The sequence below is a fragment of the Jatropha curcas genome, chromosome 1, assembly GCF_041381405.1.
Source record: "Jatropha curcas cultivar XTBG-Jc1 chromosome 1, XTBG_Jcur_1.0, whole genome shotgun sequence".
NCBI lineage: Eukaryota > Viridiplantae > Streptophyta > Magnoliopsida > Malpighiales > Euphorbiaceae > Jatropha > Jatropha curcas.
In genome coordinates, this window is record NC_143151.1 from 5,488,317 (window position 1) to 5,513,438 (window position 25,122).

General features: G+C 30.6%; 2 protein-coding genes across 2 annotated transcripts; one reads left to right on the forward strand and one right to left on the reverse strand.

The window, feature by feature from the left end:
• Nucleotides 1–674: 674 nt before the first annotated feature.
• Nucleotides 675–3,813, reverse strand: LOC105627991 (PLATZ transcription factor family protein). Its single transcript, XM_012209275.4, has 3 exons — nt 3,509–3,813; nt 3,194–3,418; nt 675–1,056 (listed from the first exon to the last, which is right to left on the reverse strand). The coding sequence occupies exons 1-3, from the start codon at nt 3,683–3,685 to the stop codon at nt 841–843; spliced, it is 618 nt and encodes a 205-aa protein (XP_012064665.1). The 5' UTR covers nt 3,686–3,813; the 3' UTR covers nt 675–840.
• A 15,443-nt stretch (nt 3,814–19,256) lies between these two features.
• Nucleotides 19,257–23,768, forward strand: SCPL51 (serine carboxypeptidase-like 51). Its single transcript, XM_012209274.4, has 13 exons — nt 19,257–19,748; nt 19,837–19,931; nt 20,027–20,134; nt 20,249–20,489; nt 20,563–20,606; nt 20,696–20,763; nt 20,847–20,952; nt 21,098–21,297; nt 21,421–21,490; nt 22,115–22,165; nt 22,487–22,539; nt 22,745–22,877; nt 23,474–23,768. Exons 1-13 carry the CDS (start codon nt 19,622–19,624, stop codon nt 23,549–23,551), a joined length of 1,374 nt encoding a protein of 457 aa, XP_012064664.1. The 5' UTR covers nt 19,257–19,621; the 3' UTR covers nt 23,552–23,768.
• Nucleotides 23,769–25,122: the final 1,354 nt, after the last annotated feature.

Sequence of the window (25,122 nt, forward strand, 5' to 3'; positions counted from 1 at the left end):
TAACTATTTTTTTAGAAAATAACTATTTTTTAATTGATAATGATATAGAATTTTGAAATAATTGTGATGCCCATAATTATATATTAGTTAAAATAATTATAAATTTAATAATAACAGTATTTAAAATAAATATAATTGCGCCAGGCACTGACATAAAATAAATTATCAATGTATAGTTTTTCCTAATATAAAAGTTTAACTTACAAAATAATTTAGATCGTATTACTTTAATAGTGATAATATTATATTATTATTAATAATAGCTAGCTTATTTATGAATTAAAGAAAAAACAAATTAAATCTTTTATTTAATAGGAGAATAAATATTTTATTTCGTATTCAAATCGAAAATCTATTATATTCATAAAAATAATAAAAAAATAAAATACCATTAATATATTGTTAACCTAACCTACCAATATTAAGTATTTTTATTTTAATAAAATGTAACGGTTTCTATAGAAATCTAATGGTATAAAAAGACTTCTTTATAAATATATAAATATAAAAATTTCCTATTTTATACTATAATTTTACCCCTAAAACTTTAATACTATACCATTAAAGTATAAAAAAAAATATAACTACCAACATATATATATATATATATATAACCTACACTCCTATAATATTAATTAATTAGTAATTTCTTTTAAATAATCCCTTAAACCTTTTAAAAAAAATTAAATAATCCCTTAATAATAACAATTAAAAAAACTCTCCTGTTTTGCAAATTTTGTCTAAGCAATAACTCCCCACGTGGTGGTTTGTGAGGAATGAGCTGGACTTACAAATTAAATCATTTAATATAAAGTAATTAATTAATTAATTAATTAATTACTAGGAGGCAAAAGGTGCTCTGCGAGGAATGCCTTTTCTTCTTCTTGAATTGGTGCTTCTTCTATTTCCACACATGTCTTGATGGCTTGCTACACGCAATTCTCCTTCTTCTTCTTCTTCTTCTTCTTCTTTCTTTGATTCTAATCTTCTTTCCTCCGTTTCCTCCTTTGTGGTTAAGTTAAAGTTTGCATCCCCATTTTTCTTTATTCCTTCAACCTGTATTCAATACCACGTACTTAACTTTAGATTAATTAAGCCTTAATTACTCAAATTACATGTCAAGAAATCAACATGAGACTCTATTTTAAACATAATTACAATTTAAGTTCCAAAAAAAGTTCATATAACATTGCGTGTTCTGATAATGATAATGATATATATATAAACCATTTTCTTGCATTAATTTTTTTTTTCTTTATGGTTATATAAGTTATAATTTAAATATGCATACAATTTTTTGATTTGTAAAATAGAAGTTATTTATATAATCTTCAAAATGTAAATCTCACATTTAGTTTGTACATTCAAAATTCACATTAGATGGAGAGAGACACTTATAGTCAGATCAGTGCCACTGCCATACCTAATAAAATGTGCATGGGGGATAATTTGTGGAAACTATAAAATAAAAATTACCTTATAGGTGAATGAGATTTATTTAAAATTGAAAATAAGGAGGTGATAAAGGGTGGCCCCTACCCCCAATTTCAAAAAAAATTTTAAAAATTATTTAACACTCCATTTGAAATAAATGAATCCAGGATTCATTTGTAAATGAATTAATAATAAAATTTAATTGTGAACGACTTTTCATATTTAGTATGATTAATTTAAAACATGTAAATGACTTTGAAGTTAAATTCCCTTGATTGCATGAAGTTGGCCATGTGGGAGCTTTAACTATGGTTTGAGGATGGTAATTCTGCTAGTTGTTTATTGCAATCCTGCAATTTTGCGTTGAGGTTTAGTATGTTAAAGGGTTGTGGAGATGTTTTTATGGTTTTGTAATCTGATATGAAAGTTTATGTTTCTTAACTCAGGAATTTATCTTTCTATCAGTTTCCTTAGATTTGATGTATTTGGATACAAGTTTTTTTTTTGGTTTTTTCTTTTTAACTTAACATTTCTTTTCTAGGTTGGGTGTATGGAGAGCCCTATTGGTCTGGTTTTAGCTGCTAACGTTTGTTAAGTTTTTGCCTGGAACTATTATTAATAAAATAACAATTGAATTGAATTCCAAGTAATAAAAAGTGTATGGAATGTAATTCATAATTGAAAATTTATTTGCTTTTGTTTTCTAAAATATCTTTAAAATAGTAAAATTCACAAAAATAAATAATAAATACCAATTATATTTATGTTATGCTATATAACTTTTTATATTTTTATTAAAATAAATATATAAAATATTTAATGAAGTTATTGTATTTAATATAGTGGTAAATGTATATTTAACTTGAATCTCTCGTCAACAATAAAAAAAATTACTAAAAATATTAAAATAAAAAACAAAATAATAAGAAAATATTGTTCTAAAAAATAATTTTTTCTAATAGTTTTAGTCAAATTTCATCAAATAAATAAGTTAAATAAGTAAAAAATAAAAATTAACTTTAAAGCGTGAGGATCATATTGGAATTGGGACCCAAAGAAAACTTAGGCATTTATTAAGTGGACCACATTTGCGATTTATTTTCATACTCGAACAAATAAAAATTTTGAGGGTTTTTTATGGAAGGGGAATGATAGTTTTCTCATAAAAGTTGGATTTCTTAATTTTGCGAAATTCATTCGGAAATTCTATCTATTTTTATAGAATTAGGTGTAATTATGTGCAATCTCATATAATTGACTTCCTATAATTGAAATCTGCATTTTTTTAATTTAAAAAAATGAATTTCTAAATTAAGTTTTATAAAATTTTGTAGAATTCATTTGTTGCAAATAAGGGTAAGTTTTTTTTAAAACAAAATTTCATTTTGCCCCTCCAAATTTTCAAAATTTATTTGTCCCAGCAATATTCAATTCTTGAATCCAGCAATGAAATGGTAATTTTTATACTAGGAAAAAAATTCAACTACATACCACTATTGACATCGTTTCTTGCCTGTCATGGGTAGTCCGCAAATCAAAAAAATATTTTTAAATAAATATTATTGTTTTGTTATTTTTTTTAATCCAGTTTGTAATTGATTGGATTTTTGCGGCCCATAAAAATCCGCGCCACTTTCATCCCTATATAGGTGAGCCATATACCGAGTAGAGGTATGTAGTATATATCAATGTAATTAACATTAATGCAAATTAATTTAAGTGAAAATTAAAATTAAACATTAATATCAATGTAACTAACCTTGCATCCAAGAGAACAAAAACGAAAAGGGTCCAGAAGATTTCTTCCACATGTTTCACATAGATGAGAAACTGCTCCTTTGCTTGTACTAGTCTTAGGCTGTGGTCTCTGATTTAGAAAAACAACCCTTGCACTGTTTATAACATAAGTTTGAACTCCACTGATATCTAAAACATCCTCAATCTCTGCAACCCTAACAACATCATGATACGACGATCTCCTTATCTGCAAAATAATTAATTTCTTTTTCTTAAAAAAAAACATGAAAACGTTTAAAAAAAGAAAAAGAAAAAGAAAAAGAAAAATCGTAAGTACTTGGATAACAAAATGATCTTTATGTCCAGAAGATCGACAGTAAAAGCAAAACGCATCGTGCTCGCAATCGAGGCAAAACATATTGCATTCGTTACGCGGAGAATCTTGATGGCTAGGGCAATTGTTGAAGAATGAAGTTGACAATAAAGATACTAGCCATGTTGGTATCAGCTGCATTTTTTTTCCTGTTTAATTATATATACTCGATCAGCTACTGTATATTATATTTAAAACGTAATGAGATATTGTTGTCGTTTTGCTATTAGCAAGAAATGGGAGGGTTAACAATGGAGGCTGAAGAAAGATTGAGAAGTTAATGAAAGAGGAAGAGAAAGAGAAAGAGAACACAACATTTATATATGAACAAATAAAGGAGAATAAGCAAAGAAGACAAATGGAATGTGATAAAAACAATTACGAGTTTGTAACGGTTGAGATGAAAGGATTGTAGGTTAAAGTAGATTTTGATCGCTGGATTTGGGAAAGGCAGTATATATTGTTAAAAAAGTTAAAATAAAAAGTTGGGGAGTGTTTGGGTTAGAGGTTATGCAAAAGTTTGGTTTCTTTATTAAGGGACTGCAAAATGTCAGGTTATGAATGGGTAAGTTAATTGATTATTTTCTATTAAATTTTGAGTTACACGTATTAATTTGGCAAAACACTTAAATTCACCCCTAAACTTTATTATTTTAACTTTATGATACCGTTAATTTTTACTTTAACCTATTAAATACTTCAATTTATAAAGCTACACCTATTAAACAGTTCAATTTTCAAAATTATTTTATTGAACACTTTGATTTGAAAATTTAGATCAATTAAATAGTCATTAAAAAATTAAAATTTATGAAAATTATTGTTCCAAAAATCATGCTAACTACATAGCAAGTTGATATTTTACTGATAAAAGTAAAAAATCCTAAAAATTATTAATATTAATATCAAACGGTGTGTGATATTACCAAAATTTATAAGTTTGAGTGCTTGATAGATCATCCGCAGAGCTCAAGGTACTGCAATTTTAAAATTGTAAAGTTCACGGTGAATTTATGTATTCAAGCATATTAATTTTGATTGTTTTTTTTTTTTTTTCTAAATATTGCCTTTTTTTTTTTTTAATAATTAGCAATCCGATGCTAATTTAGCAATAGATATTACTCTTACTAATTTGAATCCAATCCATTGCTAAAAAGCATGTCTATTTGGAAACCATATTTGCTACCATTTTGTGTTAAGCCGTTGCTAAATCCCTTAGTAAGATGTATCTAAATACAATACCAATGTATAAACCCTTGCTAAATCCGTGTCTAAATCCATAAAACGAAGACAGAAATTGTTCTTGACTAACATTTTCAATTGAAATTCACCGAAGCTGGTGATTATTGCCAGAGCCACAAGGTTGTAATTTTCTACAGTTCCTTCCATTCCTCTTTTTGTGAAATTAGAACAAAATGGGTGAAATGAATGGAGGGCTTGGGTTTAGAGGAGTAACGAGTTTCATTTTCAGGTCTTCTTCACTGATTTCATTGCCGGAACCATTTCTCTCAATATTACGACTGTTGAGATTAGGGAAAGAGGATTAACAGCTTTAACAATACCATATGACTGAAGCTGATGATTGGGCAGCATCTTGAGTTAAGTTCACGGTCATTTGATCACCAGTAATGGAGGAGAGCGAGTTGTAGCGTGATATGAGTGAGAGCGATAGATCGCGTAAGAGAGGAAAAAGATTTTATCTGAGGCTCCTCTTTCAATTGTAAGTGATTTTAGTTCGATTCAAGGAAGCTTGGTTCAATTTTAATTGATTTCTTTGGTTTCTCTACATCTTTCATCGGTTTGACTTGGTTTGATTTTGGATTTTCAACTAATCTACTCTTAATTTATTGGTAAAGCATATTCATATTGATTATCTATCTTTTTTCAAGATTGTTATATTATAAAAAATTGAGTTTTAATTTATTTATAAATACTAAATGAAATGTCCCGATTTATTTAATTTAAAAGTTTTGGATTTAAAAATAAATCAAAAATAAATTTTATTGTTCTTAAGTTATCTAAATTATTTAAAGCGTGTTTTATGAATCAAAAACTCAAACTAAAACCCATTAAGATTGTCCATATGTGCTTCAAAATAAAACCCAACCTAAGGAATAATGTAGAGGAATTAAGAAAATCAAAATTAACCAAATCAAACGGGAAGAAACCAAGCCAAACTGGCTGAAAATCATAAGAAACTAGAAACTTTTGCTAATCAAACCGAAAACTAATTTTGAAGAGAAACTAATTAAGCCAAATTGCAAAAACTCTCTTCCCCTTTTCCTTTTTTCTCTCTTTCACGATCAAGAACCTCCCTCCTCTCAAACTCAGCACCACCTCACCATTTATCGTCGCACGCCTCACGCTATTTAGTGACTGATTCGCTGTGCGGTGCCCACTCAAGTGGAACCCACATTTGTTAGTGGGGTTTTGTTATTGGTATGGCGGTGCCCACTCAGTGGGACCCACACACGTGTTAAACAAGAAAAAAAAAGGAAAGAAAAATTGGCAAAAATGGAGAGCCGTGACTGAGTTATACACGGCTCTCCCGTCTTCCTCTCCTATAAATAGGAGAGGATTTGCCTCATTTCAAACACACCAACAAGCGATTAAAATCGCATAGTTAGAGAGTTAGTTAGTTTTAAGAAAGGGTTCTTAAAACTAAGGGTCTAGAAAAATAGTGAAGATTATTGGGGTGTTTTTGGAAAACACTTTTGAGTGCCACTATTTTTGTATTACTCTCTTTGTAAGCCTACTATTTTTAATAGTGGAAGAAATATTCGGAGTTGGTCCCGTGGACGTAGCCCTAAACAGTTAAAGGTGAACCACGTAAATTTCGGTGTGTCTCATTTCTATTTTTCCGCTGCCGTAATTATTTTCGTAATTTTATTGCCGGTGCCTTAACAAGTGGTATCAGAGCCGAAGGTTTCGGCAGGTCCAGCAGGTCAGATAGCGGTATCGGATCCGTGGATACATTTTGAAAATAAATATACCACGACGAAGAAAAAATTATGACGAGTTCATTGGTGCTGTCCGCTCGGAAAGACATTGCAGAATCGACTTAGTGATAAATAGTAAAATAGTAACTCGTGGTTGATGGTGAATAGTTACGATTGACTTTACTCTGAGCCCGTCACTGTTAAGCCCAGCACTATTCACGTATAGTACTATTCACGTATAGTACTATTTACGTGTACAGTTACTATTCTCGTATACTAGTATTATTCACATATACGGTTACTATTCACTCAAAAGTCATGGAAGCTAGAACGAGCAAAATTATCAGTCTAAATGGCGCAAATTACCATATATGGAGAAATAAAATGAGAGATCTTCTTATGGTAACCAAAATGCATCTGCCCGTGTTTGGTTCAACTAAACCGGAAGAGAAGACTGATGAGAAATGGGCTTTGGAGCATGTGTCCAAATCTCGATTAGCAGATTTGATGATGAAGGTTTCTGTAGCACCTTCAGAAATGGTCAGTGGAAGCTCACAAAAGGTTCATTTGTGGTAGCTAAAGACCAAAAGTTGTACGTGATGCATGAGAAGCACCCCCAAGATACTTTAAATGTAGCAGAGGATGACAGTACAGTTGAATTGTGGCATAAACAATTAGGCCACATGAGTGAGAAAGGAATGACAACTCTGGTCAAAAACAACATGCTATCTGGATTGGATAAAGTCCATTTAGAGAAACGTTCTGATTGTATGGCAGGAAAGCAGAATAGAGTAGCCTTCAAGATTTCTCAGCCTTCCAGAATGAAGAATGTGTTACATCTAGGTCATTCAGATCTATGTGGACCATTGACGATGTCATATGGTGGAAATCAATATTTTGTGACATTTATCGATGACCATTCTAGGAAGACCTGGGTATACACATTGAAGTCTTCTAAATCTGGTTGAGAGACAAACAAGCAAGAAGTTGAAGTGTATCAGGATAGATAATGGTGGAGAATACACTGGGCCATTTGATGCTTTTTGCAAAGAGCATGGCATTCGACATCAAACGACACCTCCCAAGACGCCGCAACTGAACAGTTTGGCTGAGAGGATGAACAAAACTTTGATGGAGAGAGTCAGATGTTTACTCTCACATGCAAAGTTGTCTAAAAGATTTTGGGGTGAAGCTTTACTCACAGCAGTTTATCATTCACCTTGTTTCCCTCTACCGTATGATGCTCCAGAGAGAGTATGGTCAGGAAAGGATGTTTCCTATGATCATTTGCGAGTGTTTGGTTGCAAAGCTTTCGCGCATATCCTGAAGGATGAACGGTCTAAGCTTGATGTAAAGACTAAACGGTGTGTATTCATTGGCTATGGCCAAGACCAATTTGGCTATAAGTTTTATGACCCAATCCAGAAGACAATTATAAGAAATCGTGATGTTGTATTTGTTGAAGATCAGACTATTGAAGATATTGAAGCAGAGTGCCAATAGATCTGATGAAGACTCAACAGACATACAGAGAGTCCCTCCAATAGAATGCAAACAAATTGGAGATGAAGAAAATGTTCCACAAGAACAAGTGCCAGAGTTAGAAAATCCAGAAGTTCCTAATGACAATGAACCAGATGAAGATTATGGTGTTCATGTTCAACCACTAGCACCAGAAGGTTCTCAAACATTAAGAAGATCTAGTAGAGTTTAATAACCATCTACTAGATATCCAGTCAATGAGTATGTACTGACGACTGGCAGGGGAGAACCTGAAAGCTTTGAAGAAGCTATGGAAACGAACACAAGAGGAACTGGATTGAAGCCATGCAAGATGAAATGAAGTCCTTGCATGAGGATGAAACATTTGAGCTGGTGAAGTTGCCTAAAGACAAGAAAGCTTTGAAGAACAAGTGGGTGTTCAGGATCAAGCAGGAAGAACACAGCTCCCAACCACGATTCAAAGCTAGACTGTGATACGGATCCATCATCACTCGTCACTGGATCGCAAGGAGGCATGGTGAACGACGAAGGAGATCCATTGGTGCTTCCTATTGGACCGATTACAAGGAGCCGTGCCAAGCGATATGGGGTAGCCATATCATTATTTGTTCAAGCCCAAATAACACAAGAACTTCATGATGTCGCATTCAACAAGTGTTGTGAGGAACTTGAAGGCATTCCTAGGCTTCTAATGTTGTTGGTGGCCCGTGAAGTTGAAGCACTCCAATAAATTAGCTTGACTGCTACAGTGGAGGGAAGCACGCCTGCTACAGTGCCCGCGCCAATTAGCTTGACTTGCTACAGTAAATTTGACTTTTCTACAGTAACTTTGACTCGCTACAGTGACATCGACTTGTAGGCTTGGAGTGACTTAGGCGTGTTTTATGTGTTTTATGCTTTGTTAAACCTAGATTCCTTATTTAGTATAAATAACTTGTCTTCCATGTAAGGACAAAATTTTGATAAATTGAAAAACTTCATTTGTTCAAGCTTTGCTTGTTCCATTTGCTTAGAGTGACAGTGAGAGATTGCTTCCTCTAATTGCATCAAGAATTTAAGGTAAACTTATCAATTCATTTGTGGCGTTTATCTTGTTCTTTGCTTGATTATTGGTGTTACCGTTTCCTTATAAACGTGGGGTGCCATAGAGCATTTAATCTCGATTATTGGTGTTTCCGTTTCATTATAAACGAGGGGTGCCATAGAGGCGAACTTACATCTCGTCCTTTGATTCGATCCGTATCAGACTGGTTGTGAAAGGATTCAATCAAAGAAAGGGTATTGATTTTGATCTTTTCACCAGTTGTGAAAATGACATCCATTCGAATGGTGTTCGGAATGGCTGCCAGTTTTGAACTGGAAATCGAGCAAATGGATGTGAAGACTGCCTTTCTACATGGTGACTTGGAAGAAGAAATATACATGGAGCAGCCAGAGGGTTTCATCGAAAAAGGAAAAGAGAATTATGTATGTAATTTGAAGAAAAGCTTGTATGGTTTAAAACAGGCACCACGACAGTGGTATAAGAAGTTTGAATCTGTTATGGGAGAGCAAGGCTACAAAAAGACTACTTCAAATCACTGTGTCTTCGTAAAGAAATTCTCTGATGATGACTACATTGTTCTCTTGCTCTATGTAGATGATATGTTGATTGTTGGTCAGAATTCTATCAGAATTAATAGCTTGAAGAAACAGCTAAGTAAGTCTTTTGCTATGAAAGATTTGGGACCAACAAAGCAAATTCTTGGGATGAAGATTACAAGAAATCGAAGATCCAAGAAATTATGGTTGTCACAAGAGAAGTAAATTGAGAAAGTACTTCAAAAGTTTAAAATGGAGAATTCTAAAGCGGTTAGTTGTCCTCTTGCTAATCACTTTAAATTAAGCTCAAAATAGTGCCCTTCTACCGATGGAGAGAAGGAAGAGATGGAAAAGATTCCATATGCTTCAGCAGTTGGAAGCTTAATGTATGCCATGGTTTGTACACGGCCAGATATTGCTCACTCAGTTGGAGTAGTGAGTCGGTTTCTTTCAAATCCTGGAAAGGAACATTGGGCTACAATGAAATGGATTTTCAGGTATCTTCGAGGTACAACCAAAGTATGTTTATGCTTTGGAGATAAGAAGCCAGTATTAGTCGGTTATACCGATGCAGATATGGTTGGGGATGTTGACTCGAGAAAGTCTACATCAGGATATCTAATCACATTTGCAGGGGGAGCCGTGTCGTGGCAGTCCAGATTACAGAAGTGTGTTGCTGTAACATCCCTTCCCGGTCCACCCATTAACCCGAATGAACCGAACCGAGGCGCTACAATCTGGTTGAACTTATGTCCTGTCATGCTGATATCATACTGTATGCTAAATATGAATACAAAACACTCCCAATTAAACTCCAGACTTCCAACATCTCCAAATAATCATCATAACACAATAACACTTTATATATTTTCATAACTGTATAAATCCTCAATAGCATTTAATATACAACAATTAATTGCATTCATTATATATATCAAGTCTTCATGAACTAATCATACCAACTATTTTAAAATATTTCATATTCAATCAGTTCATAAGTATTATTCTTATCTCTAACTACTTACGCCAAAATAATTACATGCTTCACTTATATTTCCAATCACATAAGCTCTAAAAAAAATGTAATAATTATACATGCCATAATTCTTAATTATATAACTCTCAATCTATTACTACCAAATTAGTCACTTCTACTTTGATAGTACTCTTTAAATCTTCAAGTAGCAACCATGATCTTAACCTACGAGTGATAAAAAACGACGGGCTGAGTATAAAACTCAATGGTGCTCATAATTCACATACTTAACAAAGTGCGATGGCAACTTACTTAAAATATAAATTTCATAAAATCATTGATAATCATAGAATCATTAAATTTCAACATAAATGTACCTTTATAGCAAAGAATAAACTTCTAAGTCATAACATAAATAATTTAGTTCTAATTATCTCATAACTCCTTTACATAAACATTTAATCACATATATCATGATCTTACCTGCTGTTTATTATGCTGTATGAATTAAATAAATAAACATGTAAGCACATATAACATTATATTTTCATTGTCTTACTTGTTGTTCATTATGCTGTATGACTTATGTACTTTTTAGTCAACATCGTATAAGTTATAAATAATAAAATCTCACAACTGTATGGCTCCATAAGAACTAAATAAATAAACTTGTAAGCTCACATAACATTATACTTTCATGATCTTACCTGATGTTCCTTATGCTGTATGAATTCTGCAACTTTTATTAAAACTCAGTGGATATCTCAACGAATAAAGAAAAATGTAAGCACATACATATGTATAAATAAACATGTAATCACATATGGATAAATAAATATGTAAGCACACATATCATGATACTTTCATTATCGTACTTGATGTTCATTATGTTGTATAACTTAAGCAATGTTTAGTCAATATAACTGTATAGCTCCATAAGGTTATAGTGAAACCAAAGTGATAAGAAGAACTGTATGAAACTGGATGAATACTGTATGACTGGGCTGCTATGGCACATATATAATCATATCCACTCAACGGCCTGTAGCCGGAGTACCAAACTGTATGGGGCGCAGATCTGCTATCCTATGTCGCGACATAGCCTTATCTACGTGGTTTCTACCTAACCTCAATGCAGCATATTATCGGTCTGTCAATAGTATAACACAAAAGCATATTAACTGCTTCATAAATTCATAAACCATACTGTTTACCTGTATGCTGATAGCCTCGCAAAGCGGGCAACTTGTGTTATGTTAGTTTCACATCATTTGCATGATTGCATTTTGTTTTGATACATTTGCTCATATTGTCTTTTTGTTTTAAAATGATTGTAGGAATACAATTTAAGCAAAGGAATACAATTGCATAGAAAAAAAGGTCCAAAAGAGCATCAGAACACAAATCGCGAGCGCGACATTAAAATTCGCGAGTGCGAGAAGCACACAAGAGAGTCAGAGAGTTTACAGGCACAATTCGCGAGCGCGACATGAAATTCGCGAGCGCGAGAAGCACACAAGAGAGTCAGAGAGTTTACAGGCACAACCTGTTTCAGTATTAACTTAATATCTACTTCATTTATTCATTTCATCCCATGCTTTCTCACCATTGCCAGTCCTCTTAATCAACATTAAGCAACATATCTTCTCATTATCAACACACCACACAAGTTCTCATGCAAGGAAAGTTGCTAAATTAAAAGAGATATCAAACCTTCACTCAAAAAGCTTGAAAGCTTCTTCTTAGCTTCCTTGTTCTTCTACCTTTGAGCTCACCTCTCCTATACATTAGAACTCTTATGAATACTCTAAAATATAACTAAATTAAAGGTTCAATAAAATAGAGCTTCAAGAAATTCTACTTACTTGGATAGCATAGAGGTTGAATTTAATGCTTGAATACCAATGGAAGAAGATAAAGATGAAGAAGATGGAGAAAAGAAGGTGAGTAAAGGAGATGAAGAAGATAAAGATGAAAATGGGAAAGTGAAATGGAAGTCTCGGGCAGGCTCCAAAATATCATAAATTGTTTATAAAATTACCAAATGGTACCTCAATTGTCAATAGGTTACAACTTAATACCTAAGCTTGATATTTTAGTGCAAGTAAGTCTTAATCCTTATACTTTGATCTTTTTGCTTCCTTCAAGTAAGTCCACTTCTTTTCATTATTTCAGTTACATCCCATTCTACCCCACTCTGGACTCTCATGGCTTGAACCGGGTTTTGGGTCAGCCCGACTCGACTCTAAGCAACGACTCGATGCAGTAGGATATCACAAATTACTATTTCAAACACAGAAAAATGGGGCGTTACAGTTGCTCTATCAACAATTGAGGCAGAATTTATAGCACTGACAGAAGAACAATACTTGATATTTTGCGATAGCCAGAGTGCGATTCATCTTGGGAAGAATTCCTCCTTTCATTCAAGATCAAAACATATTGATGTTAGATATCATTGGATCAGGGATGTACAGGAGATGAAGCAGTTACAGCTTGAGAAGATCCATACAGATGAAAATGGATCAGATATGTTAATGAAGATTCTTCCAAAAGACAAGTTTGAATATTGTCGATTAACTGCAGGGATGATGGAGAGTATGGCTAACGTCCCCACTTGAGTGTGCAGGGGGAGATTTGCTGTGGCGGTGCCCACTCAAGTGGGACCCACATGTTTGTTTGTGGTATTTTGTTATTGGTGTGGCGGTGCCCACTCAGTGGGACCCACACACGTGTTAAACAAGAAAAAAAGGGAAAGAAAAATTGGCAAAAATGGAGAGCCGTGATTGAGTTATACACGGCTCTCCCGTCTTCCTCTCCTATAAATAGGAGAGGATTTGCCTCATTTCAAACACACCAACAAGCGATTAAAATCGCATAGTTAGAGAGTTAGTTAGTTTTAAGAAAGAGTTCTTAAAACTAAATGTCTAGAGAAGATTATTGGGGTGTTTTTGGGAAACACTTTTGAGTGCCACTATTTTTGTATTACTCTCTTTGTAAGCTACTATTTTTAATAGTGGAAGAAATATTTGGAGTTGGTCCCGTGGACGTAGCCCTAAACAGTTAAGGGTGAACCACGTAAATTTCTATGTGTCCTATTTCTATTTTTCCGCTGCTGTAATTATTTTCATAATTTTATTGCCGGTGCCCTAACATGATTCTGGTCTGTCCTCCGCACCATAGCCTGGTTCCTCTTATTCCTTACTTGTCTTGGCACAACAGAGAAAGAGAAAGAGATTAGTGATCGATCTTCAACCACAATCAGGCATTTTCGGCTACTCTCTTCCAGTTTGTAGGTCAATTTTATTACTCCTAAACAAGTTTTCTTTAAGAAATTTTTGCCTCGATTGTGAAATTAAAGAGATTCTGACTTAGGTTTGAAGTTGGTAATATTTGGGGATGATACTTACATCGATTTTATGGGTTAGTGAAAGTAGAAATTGATGGTATTAAACTCTAGATGTGATCTATTATAAGTTGGTGCATGAATTACAAAGTTCTGAAATTACCACCATTTTGGCCACATTGAATGGTAACCATAGCGGTGGCCACATTGTTGTCTACACTGTGATAACTTCGGTTGGAACTATGTTTTTTTCTGCCTTCCCCAGTTTTCCAAATACATGCCACACCGCTTTGTTTGCTCGTCGATTCCATGGTTCCTGCCTATCGACCATGCTTCTTGCACCGCCTCATGGATGTCAGTTTCTTGTAACCATGCATTTTCGAATAGAAATGCCTTTGGTTGGAATTGGATAACAATAACTTCCAACGCCACAAAGATAGCAAGATGGTCACTAGTAGCCACCTATAGGTTATGCACCATAGCATGCGGAAAATCAGTATACCACAAAGATAGCAAGATCCTATTGCCGTCATTTAGGATCAGTAATGATTACGCCAATGTCTCCATCTCCAAATTACTTTCAACTTCCATAGACTCCTTACTAAAATTGACTTTTCCTTCCTTCCCTTTGCCCTTATCCTGCGTCCCGTTTTCACTCCTTGGCCCCCCAAAAGTAGGCGTTTAATGTGGTTGAAATCCCATGAAATTATGATTTTTTAGATTGCTTGCCTTATCTGTATCACTTCCTGCAACAGTCGCACCTCCCACCAGCATTGTCCACCGATTTCTGGTCATATTAACTCACCGACTATCCACCCGCATCCAGACACCATAGACAAATTGTTTTTTCATCACTCCTTGCATTAGGAATAATTTACGGCAGTATCATCTGAGTTCCCCAACCACTTTTGTTTAGCATATAAATAACCGAAAGGGGAGGGAGAGGGGCTTTGGACCTAACCTAGCCCCCTTAGCTCTAAAATTTTTTAAAATTTTATTTTTTGAAATAATGAATTTTTTTTGGCCTTTTAATTTTTAAAATTTTTCTTTTGGTCCTCTAATTTTGGAATTTGACTCCATTGTGAATAACCAATTAACTTTTGAAAATCACAGTAAAATTTCAAAAATTACCATGCACAGAATATTTTGTGTATATAAATAATTTTAAATCCATAATTTTAGTAAATATCAATAAGAAATCAAAACTTTAAAATTATGTCAGTACAGAAAGCAACTCAAATACATCCCAAAAACACAGAACACAGCAGTGCAAAAATAGTGATAAAATGATTCTAATTAATAGATGCTATATATACATATATGCACAGCTTTACACCTAAATGAGGAAATTATATTAAGTAATTAGTTGGTGTAATTTGAAAATGCAGAGAGATATTAAATTTAAAATTTTGCATTAAGCATTAACAACATTAATTTGCTGGCAAGGACTTATAAAATTAACAATTTGATATACACAGTAACATGTGATTATCTCAGCAAAGATTTAGATTTTCTTTTTTTTTTAATTTATTTGATAACTTCTTATTCAAGGGGGACAATTTTTTAATTGTTTTTTATTCGGTGGGAGGCTCAATGGGTCGAAATAATATAGCAAATTCGAACTCGATAGATAGCCCTCTCATTGATTCACCAAATTAGTGAAAATTTATCGTGGTCGAGAAAATTCGAACTCGAAACCTGTCACTATTCACATAAATGAAAAGACCAATTAACCAGATCTGATTGATAATTCTTTACTTTATATATGTGTTAGATTATATATGATAATTTCTATATAAAATGTTTTTTTTTTCCTTTTGAGGTATAATTAATATATGGTTGTTTTATGTTATGACAAAAATTAATTAATTAATTGATTTTTTTTTTCTAATTTTGGTGATATTATTATTAGGGGCATCCCAAACTTAATGAAGAAAATTAAGCGTATGAGCTATAGTAACAGCTGGGTTTTAAGTCTCTATCGTTCCAGCTCAAAAAATATTATAAACCGAACAGTTTGTCTTTATGATCTGTTGTTCTCTATCACATAAGCTATTAAATTTTAAAATTGTGTATGTTTTGTATATTTCCTATTTAATTAATAATAAGAATAAACTTTTTATAATTTCAGCTCAAAAAATAAACAAATAAAAATAATTAAGTTCTATAACCGGTTGCCATCTATGTCTTAGCTAAATTACAAAATTGTGTATGCATTGTTGTGTTTTTGTTATTTAATTAATAAAATGATAAATATACGAAGTATGTTTCCTTTTCTTAGGATTATTATATAGTAATGTTATGTTTCCTTTTCTTATGATTATTATATAGTAATGTGATTTGGAAAGTTATCGAAAATTGATATAAATTTGAAACAATTTCCAAATATGATGTTATTTGTATAGAAACAAGATTTTGCCTGAAATGGCCATTTTAATTGACATTGTCGGTGCAAAAAATTTTTAAAATAAAAAATGGCAAGAATTCAGACAAAAAAATAAAATTTTTCCATAATTTGCGTCGAACTTATTATTTGAACTTGTGTTGTAGGACCTTATTAGAACCAAAAATTTTTATATTTTACAACTCGAGGAGATTTTACTTTCTGATTATATTTAAAAAAATTATTATTTAGGATAATATACAAACAAGCACGACTATGTTACCCATCAAATCTTTTTAATTTTGTCAAATTCAATTTCTTTTCATCACCTTTTAAATTAATCTTAAAGAAAATAATCATATTAAGAGACAAATTATGTACCTATATGATTCACTTTATTCTTGTGACTTGCAAATTTGTACTAATATGAAACTAGCTTCATCCTTCAAAGATGAAGAGGAAAATTTGACTTTTAAATCCAACCTCTTCTAATAGGCCTCTATTATAATTTATAATTATAGTCATGTATTTGAAAATTTTGTAATTTAAAACATGAAATCAAGAAGATAAATAAATTTAATAATATTTGTGAAACTAATTTATAATACTATTCTATTCAGTGCACAATGTCTACAAGATCAAAGGATTCGATTCATAGAAAAACACTCATGCATCGGGGTAGTTATGAGACTTGAAATAAGAGCATCATACTCAAAAGATATAGAGATAATCGTGATAATATTAAAAAAAAAAGGAAAATAATGTTATTTATTAAATTAATTTGTAAAACTATCTTATTGTAATAATAAAAAACAAAAGAGTATTATCTATTTATTACCATTTCAAGGGCCATATGTAAAAATAGATTAAAGAGTTAACTTAATTGGTAAATTTAAATAGCTTACACATGTTGTTTTTGATAAATTTTTTCATGACCTTATTCAATTCCAATAATATCATTTGGTGTAGGCATTAATTGTCGCGTTTTCGTTGGAAAAGAAGAGTTGTTGAGTTTTTGCCCATTGCCAGGTTGTCCATATGGTGGTGGGACCAATTGAAGCAACTGCTGATGAAAAATAAATTTTATTAAAAATGAAGTATTTTTGACTTTTATTTTTATTAGTTTGGTCTATAAGTGAATCTATAAACTAAATTTAGTCTTAACTAAAGACAGTCCATTGGATTAAAGCTAGTAGGCCCATTAAAGAGTAAAGTGCTAGTTTCTTTCGTAATAATATAAAGTTTATGAATCTTTCATATAGTTAGCAATTACATAAATAAATAAGGTTCATCGTGTCAACCTTATCTCTATTTTTTTTTTTTTCTAGTTTTATGTGATTCTTGAAATTATAACATTTTAGTATAATTGTATTATCTACTCCATCCCTTAAACGGTGAAAATAATACTTTTTGATGAAAGGATTAAATGGATAAAAAAAGTTTTAAATAGATTTAAAAATTAGAGAATGATTCAATTATTTACTCAAAATATAGAGATGAAGTGGTAATTGGAGTCATATGTTTAGAATTAAATAGTTTTTAACCATAATTTTGACAAGGGCTAAGTTTCTCCAACAATCTAGGTAGGTGCAATAAATTTCATCTCAATTTTTTTTTTTCTTGATACGTGGAGGCTTAATGGATGGAACAACATTGTAGACTATACAGTAGAAGACAACTATCTTTTTTGAATAACATTTACTAAATTGGTGATAATTTTTATAGTAGAGAGGACTCAAACTCGAAATATTTAACTCTCTATATTTTTTACGAGAGGTAAGAAGACCAATCAGACCACACCTGATTGGCTTTTTCTTTATTTATTTAATTTAAAGAATCATATATATTATAATTAATTCAAGGTAAAAAAAAAAAAAAAAAGAGTTGTTGCTTTTTTTTTTTTTCCCAAAATAATCAATTGCATAAGATACCAATACTCCACAACCAAATTAGGCCAAAGTCACGAGACAAATAGTGGGTAGGTAGCATACTTAAATTGACATTATCAACAATCACAACCCAGAATTTCCCTTCTGAAACATTAATAAATATCTATCGAAAAATAAAAATAAAAATTACTACCTTCAATTCATCTAAATGGACAAAATTTTTATTTAGAGTGTTCCGTGTAAATAGTCAAACTTACTAGATTTGAATTAAGGCCAAAGTAGAAATTTATTTTGTCCTTTACTTAGCTTTCTTTAATCTTTATTTCATTTTTTTCCACGCCATTTGCAATTCTCTCCAAATAAAAACGCATGATTCAAAATTTTACTCCATCTCAAACCCTAAATGTACCATTTTCAATTTAACTTCTTCATTTAAAATTAGTATTCATACCTCTCAAAAGGGTGTTACTGTTTTTATTTTTGTCTTTCATTTTATTGTGTTTTCATTTATGTTTTTTTTTATAATGTTTATTTAAGGACAGCATTGGAGATATGTCCGTAATTTAAGGACTATGTCGCATTTTTGTGGTTTTGAACTTCAAACATGTAGAATCAGTACTCTATGTAAAATTAGCACACATGTTTTACTCATCCATATAAATCCAGACATTACAAAATGCGGACAATTTCATAATAAAAGTTTATATACGTGGAACAACTATTTATACATTATTCATCCATTTTTTCACATTGAATCCGTTAATTTTAGGTTAAAGAACAACGAGATATTTGATTTTATGAAGAGAATGTGAGATATTTGACTTTAAAAGAAGAATGATATAGTTAATGCAATATTGGGGGTAAATTAGAAAAAAAAAATGGAAAAAAATTTCAGTTGGAAGAAAAAACTTCCATTTTTTAGTCTCCATGTAATTTCAGTTGTATCCATTTAAATGAATCCAAGGGAGTAATAAATAAAAAAACATTTCTAATTTCTATATTTTCAAAAAATAAAATAATCCCTTAATATATATATATATATATATATATACACACACACTTGTATAAGAGATAAAACACATGCTCGAGTCCCTTTCTTCTACACAGACAGAAACAGAACTAATATTCTGCTGCACGCAATCTATCCCGATACACCAGTTCAAAAGTCTATATCCTTTTAAAAAATAGTTGTATGTCATGTATAATCTTTAAGCAACTTGCCTTTACAGTAATATTTTGGTATTGGCTTGTACTTTTGTATCTTCCAGAATAGAGACCTTTATATTATTTTCTTCTGAAGTTTCCACATTTTGGTTATTTCTGTTAAATAAAGAAACAGAGAAAAAGAAAAAAAAAAAAAAAAAAGAAAATCTATCTTCTTCATTCTTTATGTATATATATATATATATGACGATTCTATTGAATCTTTGAAGTGGGTATTCAGAATTTCTCCTTTTTAGATGGAGAAAGTGTGTTTTCTTTTTGTTTCTGCTTTGTTCTTTGCCTCTCTGTTTCATGGAAAGATAGTTAAAGCTAGAACAAACCAGGATGGATCGGAATCATGGGATTATGTAGAAGTTAGACCAAGTAAGTAACTCTGGAAATCTGCTTCATTTTTTAAAAAAGAAAGTTAATTTTAATGAACTTTTTCCCTTCTTCTTCGTTTAATTTGCAGAAGCTCATATGTTTTGGTGGCTTTACAGAAGTCCTTACAGAGTTCAAAATCCTTCCAAGCCATGGCCAATCATTCTTTGGTTGCAGGGTGGACCTGTAATTAATTTACTTTAATTATATATTATTTGCAATATGCTTGTTTTTTTAGTGTATTTATTTATTTAGATTTGTTTTTTATATATAAAAAACAGGGAGCATCAGGTGCTGGTTTTGGAAATTTTGGAGAAATCGGACCTCTGAATGTTAATCTGAAGCCAAGAAATTCAACATGGTTAAGAGTGGCTGATCTCTTGTTTGTGGTAATGAATATTCTTTTTTTTTAAAAAAAAAAAAATTCAAAAATATAAATTATATTTATTTCTATTGATATATATATATATATATATATATTTTTTTTTAAAAAATTTTTGCAGGATAATCCAGTGGGTACAGGATATAGTTTTGTGGAGGACAAAAGCTTACTTGTCAAAACTGATGAAGAAGCAGCAACTGACTTAACTACATTATTACAAGAAGTATTTAACAGAAATGTGAACCTGCAAAAGAGTCCTTTGTACATAGTAGCGGAGTCTTATGGAGGCAAATTTGCAGTAACTCTTGGATTATCAGCTCTAAAAGCCATTGAAGAAGGGAAACTAAATGCTAAACTTGGAGGTAATTAATTAATTTTGTTAATTAATCATTTCTCTTCTATTTTAAAAACAAAATTACTCTTTTCTATCTCCAGGAGTGGCATTGGGAGACACTTGGATCTCCCCAGAAGACTTTGTGGTTAGCATTATCTTATTTATTATCAATTAATGAAGTATTAATTAACATTCTATAATTAAGATTTAAAGTTCTATCAATCAATTTTTTAGCTTTCATGGGGTCCTCTTCTTAAAGATGTCTCAAGGCTAGACAAAAATGGCTTAGAAAAAGCAAACAGGTAACTGTTCATTTGAAAATATTATTAATCTTCTTAATTAAGTAATAAAAAGAAAATCTTAATTTAATTTTCTGATAACACAGTCTAGCAGAGAAGATTAAGCAGCAAATAAGCAATGGCCAGTATGTTGAAGCAACAGATTCTTGGGCTAAACTTGAAGGAGTAATAAGCCGAAGCAGCAATTCAGTTGTAATTTTTTTAAATACTTTGATTGCTTGTTATTTATTAATTATGTTCTAGTCGAATATTTTTAAACTGTAATTTCATTATCTTGCTAATATTTTTTTTTATTGTCGAAATAATTAATTAATTAATTTTGTAATTGAATTTTCAGGATTTTTATAATTTTCTTTTAGATTCTGAAATGGACCCAGTATCTCTAACAACAGCAGAATTGTTACAAGGAATAGCAATGAAGAGATATAAGAGATATCTGAACTCTATTAGGTCAACTCCAGGTGGTGATGGAGATATTTATAGCTTAATGAATGGTGTAATTAGAAAAAAGCTAGGGGTTATCCCTAATAATGTTTCGTAAGATTTCTTCTAATTGCTCAATTTATTATTTACTAAGTTATTGGAGTGCTTAATTAATTAAATAATTAATTTAATTAATTAATTAATATACAGCTAAAAGCATGATTTTTGTGTTTACAGATGGGGAGACCAATCAGATGATGTTTTTGATAGTATGGCTGGTGATTTTATGAGACCAAGAATTAATGAGGTATTACTATATTTTATTTTTTTGAAGAAAATCACTTTTATTAGAAAATAGAAATTTTAGAATATTAATTTACAAATATTATTTAATTATCATATTTAGCTAACAATAAAAATTTTATAAAAGAGTAAAATAATTATATTTTGTTAAATTATGAGATTAAAATAAATTTACTCTTAGTTTAAATATCAATATTTCTTTTTGGTTAAAGCATAACACATGTATACACATAGTAAAGCAATGGAGTTTTTTATAATATTCAATTAATATGAATATAAACATTGTTTAAAACTAACTAATAAATATAATTTATTAATTGATCAACACATATGATATCTCAAAAAGAATATATATTTTTGACTATTATTGATATGTGAAAGGTATGGTTCGACAAAATATTTTATTATTATTTATTTATAAAACTTAATTTTATAATATGAGGAATTTTTTTAATTTTGCACTAATCACTTAGCTCTTAATATTAAGGATTTCAACTCAAAAACTCTCATTTCTCGTATGAGTGAAAAGACCAACTAAATCACCCGATTGTTATTTTATTAAATAAACAGAAATATGGATAACTATCATGTCATTCATTATTAAATAACTCTATTTTCTTTTTGTTAGGTGGATGAGTTGCTAGCTAAAGGGGTAAATGTGACAGTTTATAATGGGCAAGTAAGTTTTTTTTTTTTTTTACACTTCCTTTCTTTAATATCTTTTGCTAAAAAAAATTAAAAATTAGCTAATAACACACATATATATATATTTTTTACTCTAAGGATTGGTTGGAGTCCATCTGGTCTACCCATGTGCAACTGCAACTTCATTTTCATTTGGGTTTTGTCTAATTGAAGTAATATACATAATATATTGTGACTAATAATTCAATATTTTTTTAAGAAAAAAATATACCAATCAATATGCTAATTTTCTCTAGAAAAGAATTGTCTTGGTTTCTAATGTGTAAATTTTTTTTGTCCGTTTGTTTATTTGTAGCTTGATGTAATTTGTTCAACCAAGGGCACTGAAGCATGGGTTGAAAAACTCAAGTAATAATATTTCTTTTTATTTCTTTTTTTCTAGTAAAATTAATTCGTGTTGCTTTCTTGATTTATAATTTTATCAATTTTTAATTTAATTATGTGTAATAAATTATTTTATTTAATCCAAAAAAAAGTGAGATGTTATATATAATGATTTTTGTTAAAAAAATTAAATTATTTTTAATAATTTGATCATATTATTCATTTTCAGATGGGAAGGGCTTCCAAATTTCTCGAACATGGATAGAACTCCTCTCTACTGTGATGGTGATAGACTTACAAGAGGATTCACCAAATCCTACAAAAACTTCCATTTTTATTGGATTCTTGGAGCTGGTCACTTCGTAAGTATTCTGAATATTGTTATACAGCTTTATATCTAAGAAAAGCAAACTCCAATCGGTGTTTTTTAAGTTATCTTTAGAACTACAAATTAAGTAAAACCAAATTAAATTAATAATAATAATAATAATATAATTAGACTTTAATTTAGGTTTTTAGGGTATAAATTTTTAGGAATTTAGGGTTTTATTTCACTTTTTTTTTTTTTTTTTTTTGGTCTTCTCATGCATAATATGTACTCAATCACTATAATTAATACCATCATCACACTATTTATTACGTCATACTTTGCCAAAAAGCTAAAAAAATGTGCTACTGTATATGTAGTGAATGAAAAAAAAAAAAAAATACACTGTGGAGTGTTTTGTAGCTTTATGAAAAGTAAAGCTAAGTATCACAATCACAATAATGAGCTGAACACTTATACCTACCAAAAGATAAAAATGGAATAAATCTATTAATGTATAAAAAAATCATTTTAGATTTTTAGGTATGCTAAGATATTAAATTATAGAAACTTAATCTACCAGAAAAAGAGAAAAAAAAAAAAAAAAAAAGGAGTGCTATATTTATCTCCCTATTTTTATTTTGGGCGCAGGTACCAGTAGACCAACCCTGTATAGCATTAAACATGGTGGGAGCAATCACAGATTCACCAGCAGCAGGTTCTGCATAGAAAAGTCTTAGCTACGGACAAACAAACGAACAATAAACAGAACGGGAAATCAAGAAATGGGTTTGGTCAGAGATACACTATACAAAACCTGAATCAACAAGCAAACAACCAGTACATATATGTAAAAGGGTACTGCACTGGGTTGATCAAGAAAACTTGCTTTTAATATTTATCATGATATTTCATTAAGTTATTACATTCATTTTTTTTCCCATCATCATCGTTGTTATTATTATTATTAACTTTTTAATTGACCATTCTTATACTATAGATGATGAAAAAAAAAAAAAAGATTTAAAAAGAATAAACTAACTAAAAAACAACCAATCAAATTTTGCGTCTCACTCTCTACTACATTATTATTCTCTATATTTTGAATCACAAAATTCACTTATCTAACACATCATATAGCAAAATATATACTACACATCCGTACAAAGCGGAAATGCCCAGCTTAGTAATTTTATAATTTATATGGAAGCAAAAGGGCATTCAAGTAGCATTTATTGGGAGACAAGTTTTTGGCTTTGCTAGTAAAAGTACTGATGAAAAAGAAAATGAAAGAACTTTTCTTTTTTGGAGAATCAACGGACTACTTGATTAATCACCCTATTTAACTAGTTATGATGATGGAATTTGATTATGCAAAATTCATATCTGATCCCGCAAAAATTTTCATATAGATTTATATCTATTATATGCTAACAATACTTAAAAATATTATATACTATCACAACTAAAAGATATTTTAAAAATTATTAAGAGTTAGAAGTTTCGGCTATTGAGTATAATGTTCGACTCATATTGTTTTGTTTGATGCAAAGATTTAAAAAAAAAAAAAAAAAAAAGTCAAAAAGTGTGAAAGAGACATAGAGAATAAAATCCGTTCCATTTGGATCGGCTCATTTATTGATCCTAATTTTGTAGATTATAAACCTGAGCGAAAACCAAAAAAGAAAAAAACATATATAAAAACTCTAAAAGACTAATAATTAAAAAATGTCTATATAATAATTATAAAACTTTGGAGTATCTCGTAAATTTATTAATAGTGGTCCTACTTATATGAATATTTTTCAAAGATGTATTATGCGGCCTATTCTCATGTGTTAAAATTAAAATAAATACTTTTGTTATATAAATTAAGTGTGGTCTAGTCAGTCTTTTCACTTATGTAAATAATATAAATGAAGTGTGATTTAGTTAGTCTTTTTACGTACGTGAGTAAAGATTTAAAAATGAAAGTACAAAAAGTGTGAAAGAATAAAATCCGCTAAGTACAAAAAAATTGTGAAAGAGTAAATCCGTTCCATTTGGGATCTGAATCAGCTCATTTATTGATCTTTTCACGTATGTGAGTAATAAAATAAAAGATTTTGAAAATTCTTATAGTTGAAAAGACTCGAACTCAACATCTCTCACTTCTCATATAAATGAGAAAATCAACTAAACCACACTTGATTAAATACTAATTTCTCTATTTATACATATGGTTGTGAATAATAAGTATTAATTAAATCTAAATTAATTAACACAAACTTATAAGACATATACGACATGTGAAATTAACT

Coding starts and splice junctions, on each gene's coding strand:
- LOC105627991 (XM_012209275.4), bottom strand. CDS start 3,685: ATGCAGCTGATACCAACATGGCTAGTATCTTTATTGTCAACTTCATTC. Junction 3,419..3,508: donor AAGATCATTTTGTTATCCAA/GTACTTACGATT, acceptor ATTATTTTGCAG/ATAAGGAGATCGTCGTATCA. Junction 1,057..3,193: donor TTTGTTCTCTTGGATGCAAG/GTTAGTTACATT, acceptor TATTGAATACAG/GTTGAAGGAATAAAGAAAAA.
- SCPL51 (XM_012209274.4), top strand. CDS start 19,622: ATGGAGAAAGTGTGTTTTCTTTTTGTTTCTGCTTTGTTCTTTGCCTCT. Junction 20,490..20,562: donor ACTAAATGCTAAACTTGGAG/GTAATTAATTAA, acceptor TTCTATCTCCAG/GAGTGGCATTGGGAGACACT. Junction 22,878..23,473: donor TTCTTGGAGCTGGTCACTTC/GTAAGTATTCTG, acceptor TTTTGGGCGCAG/GTACCAGTAGACCAACCCTG.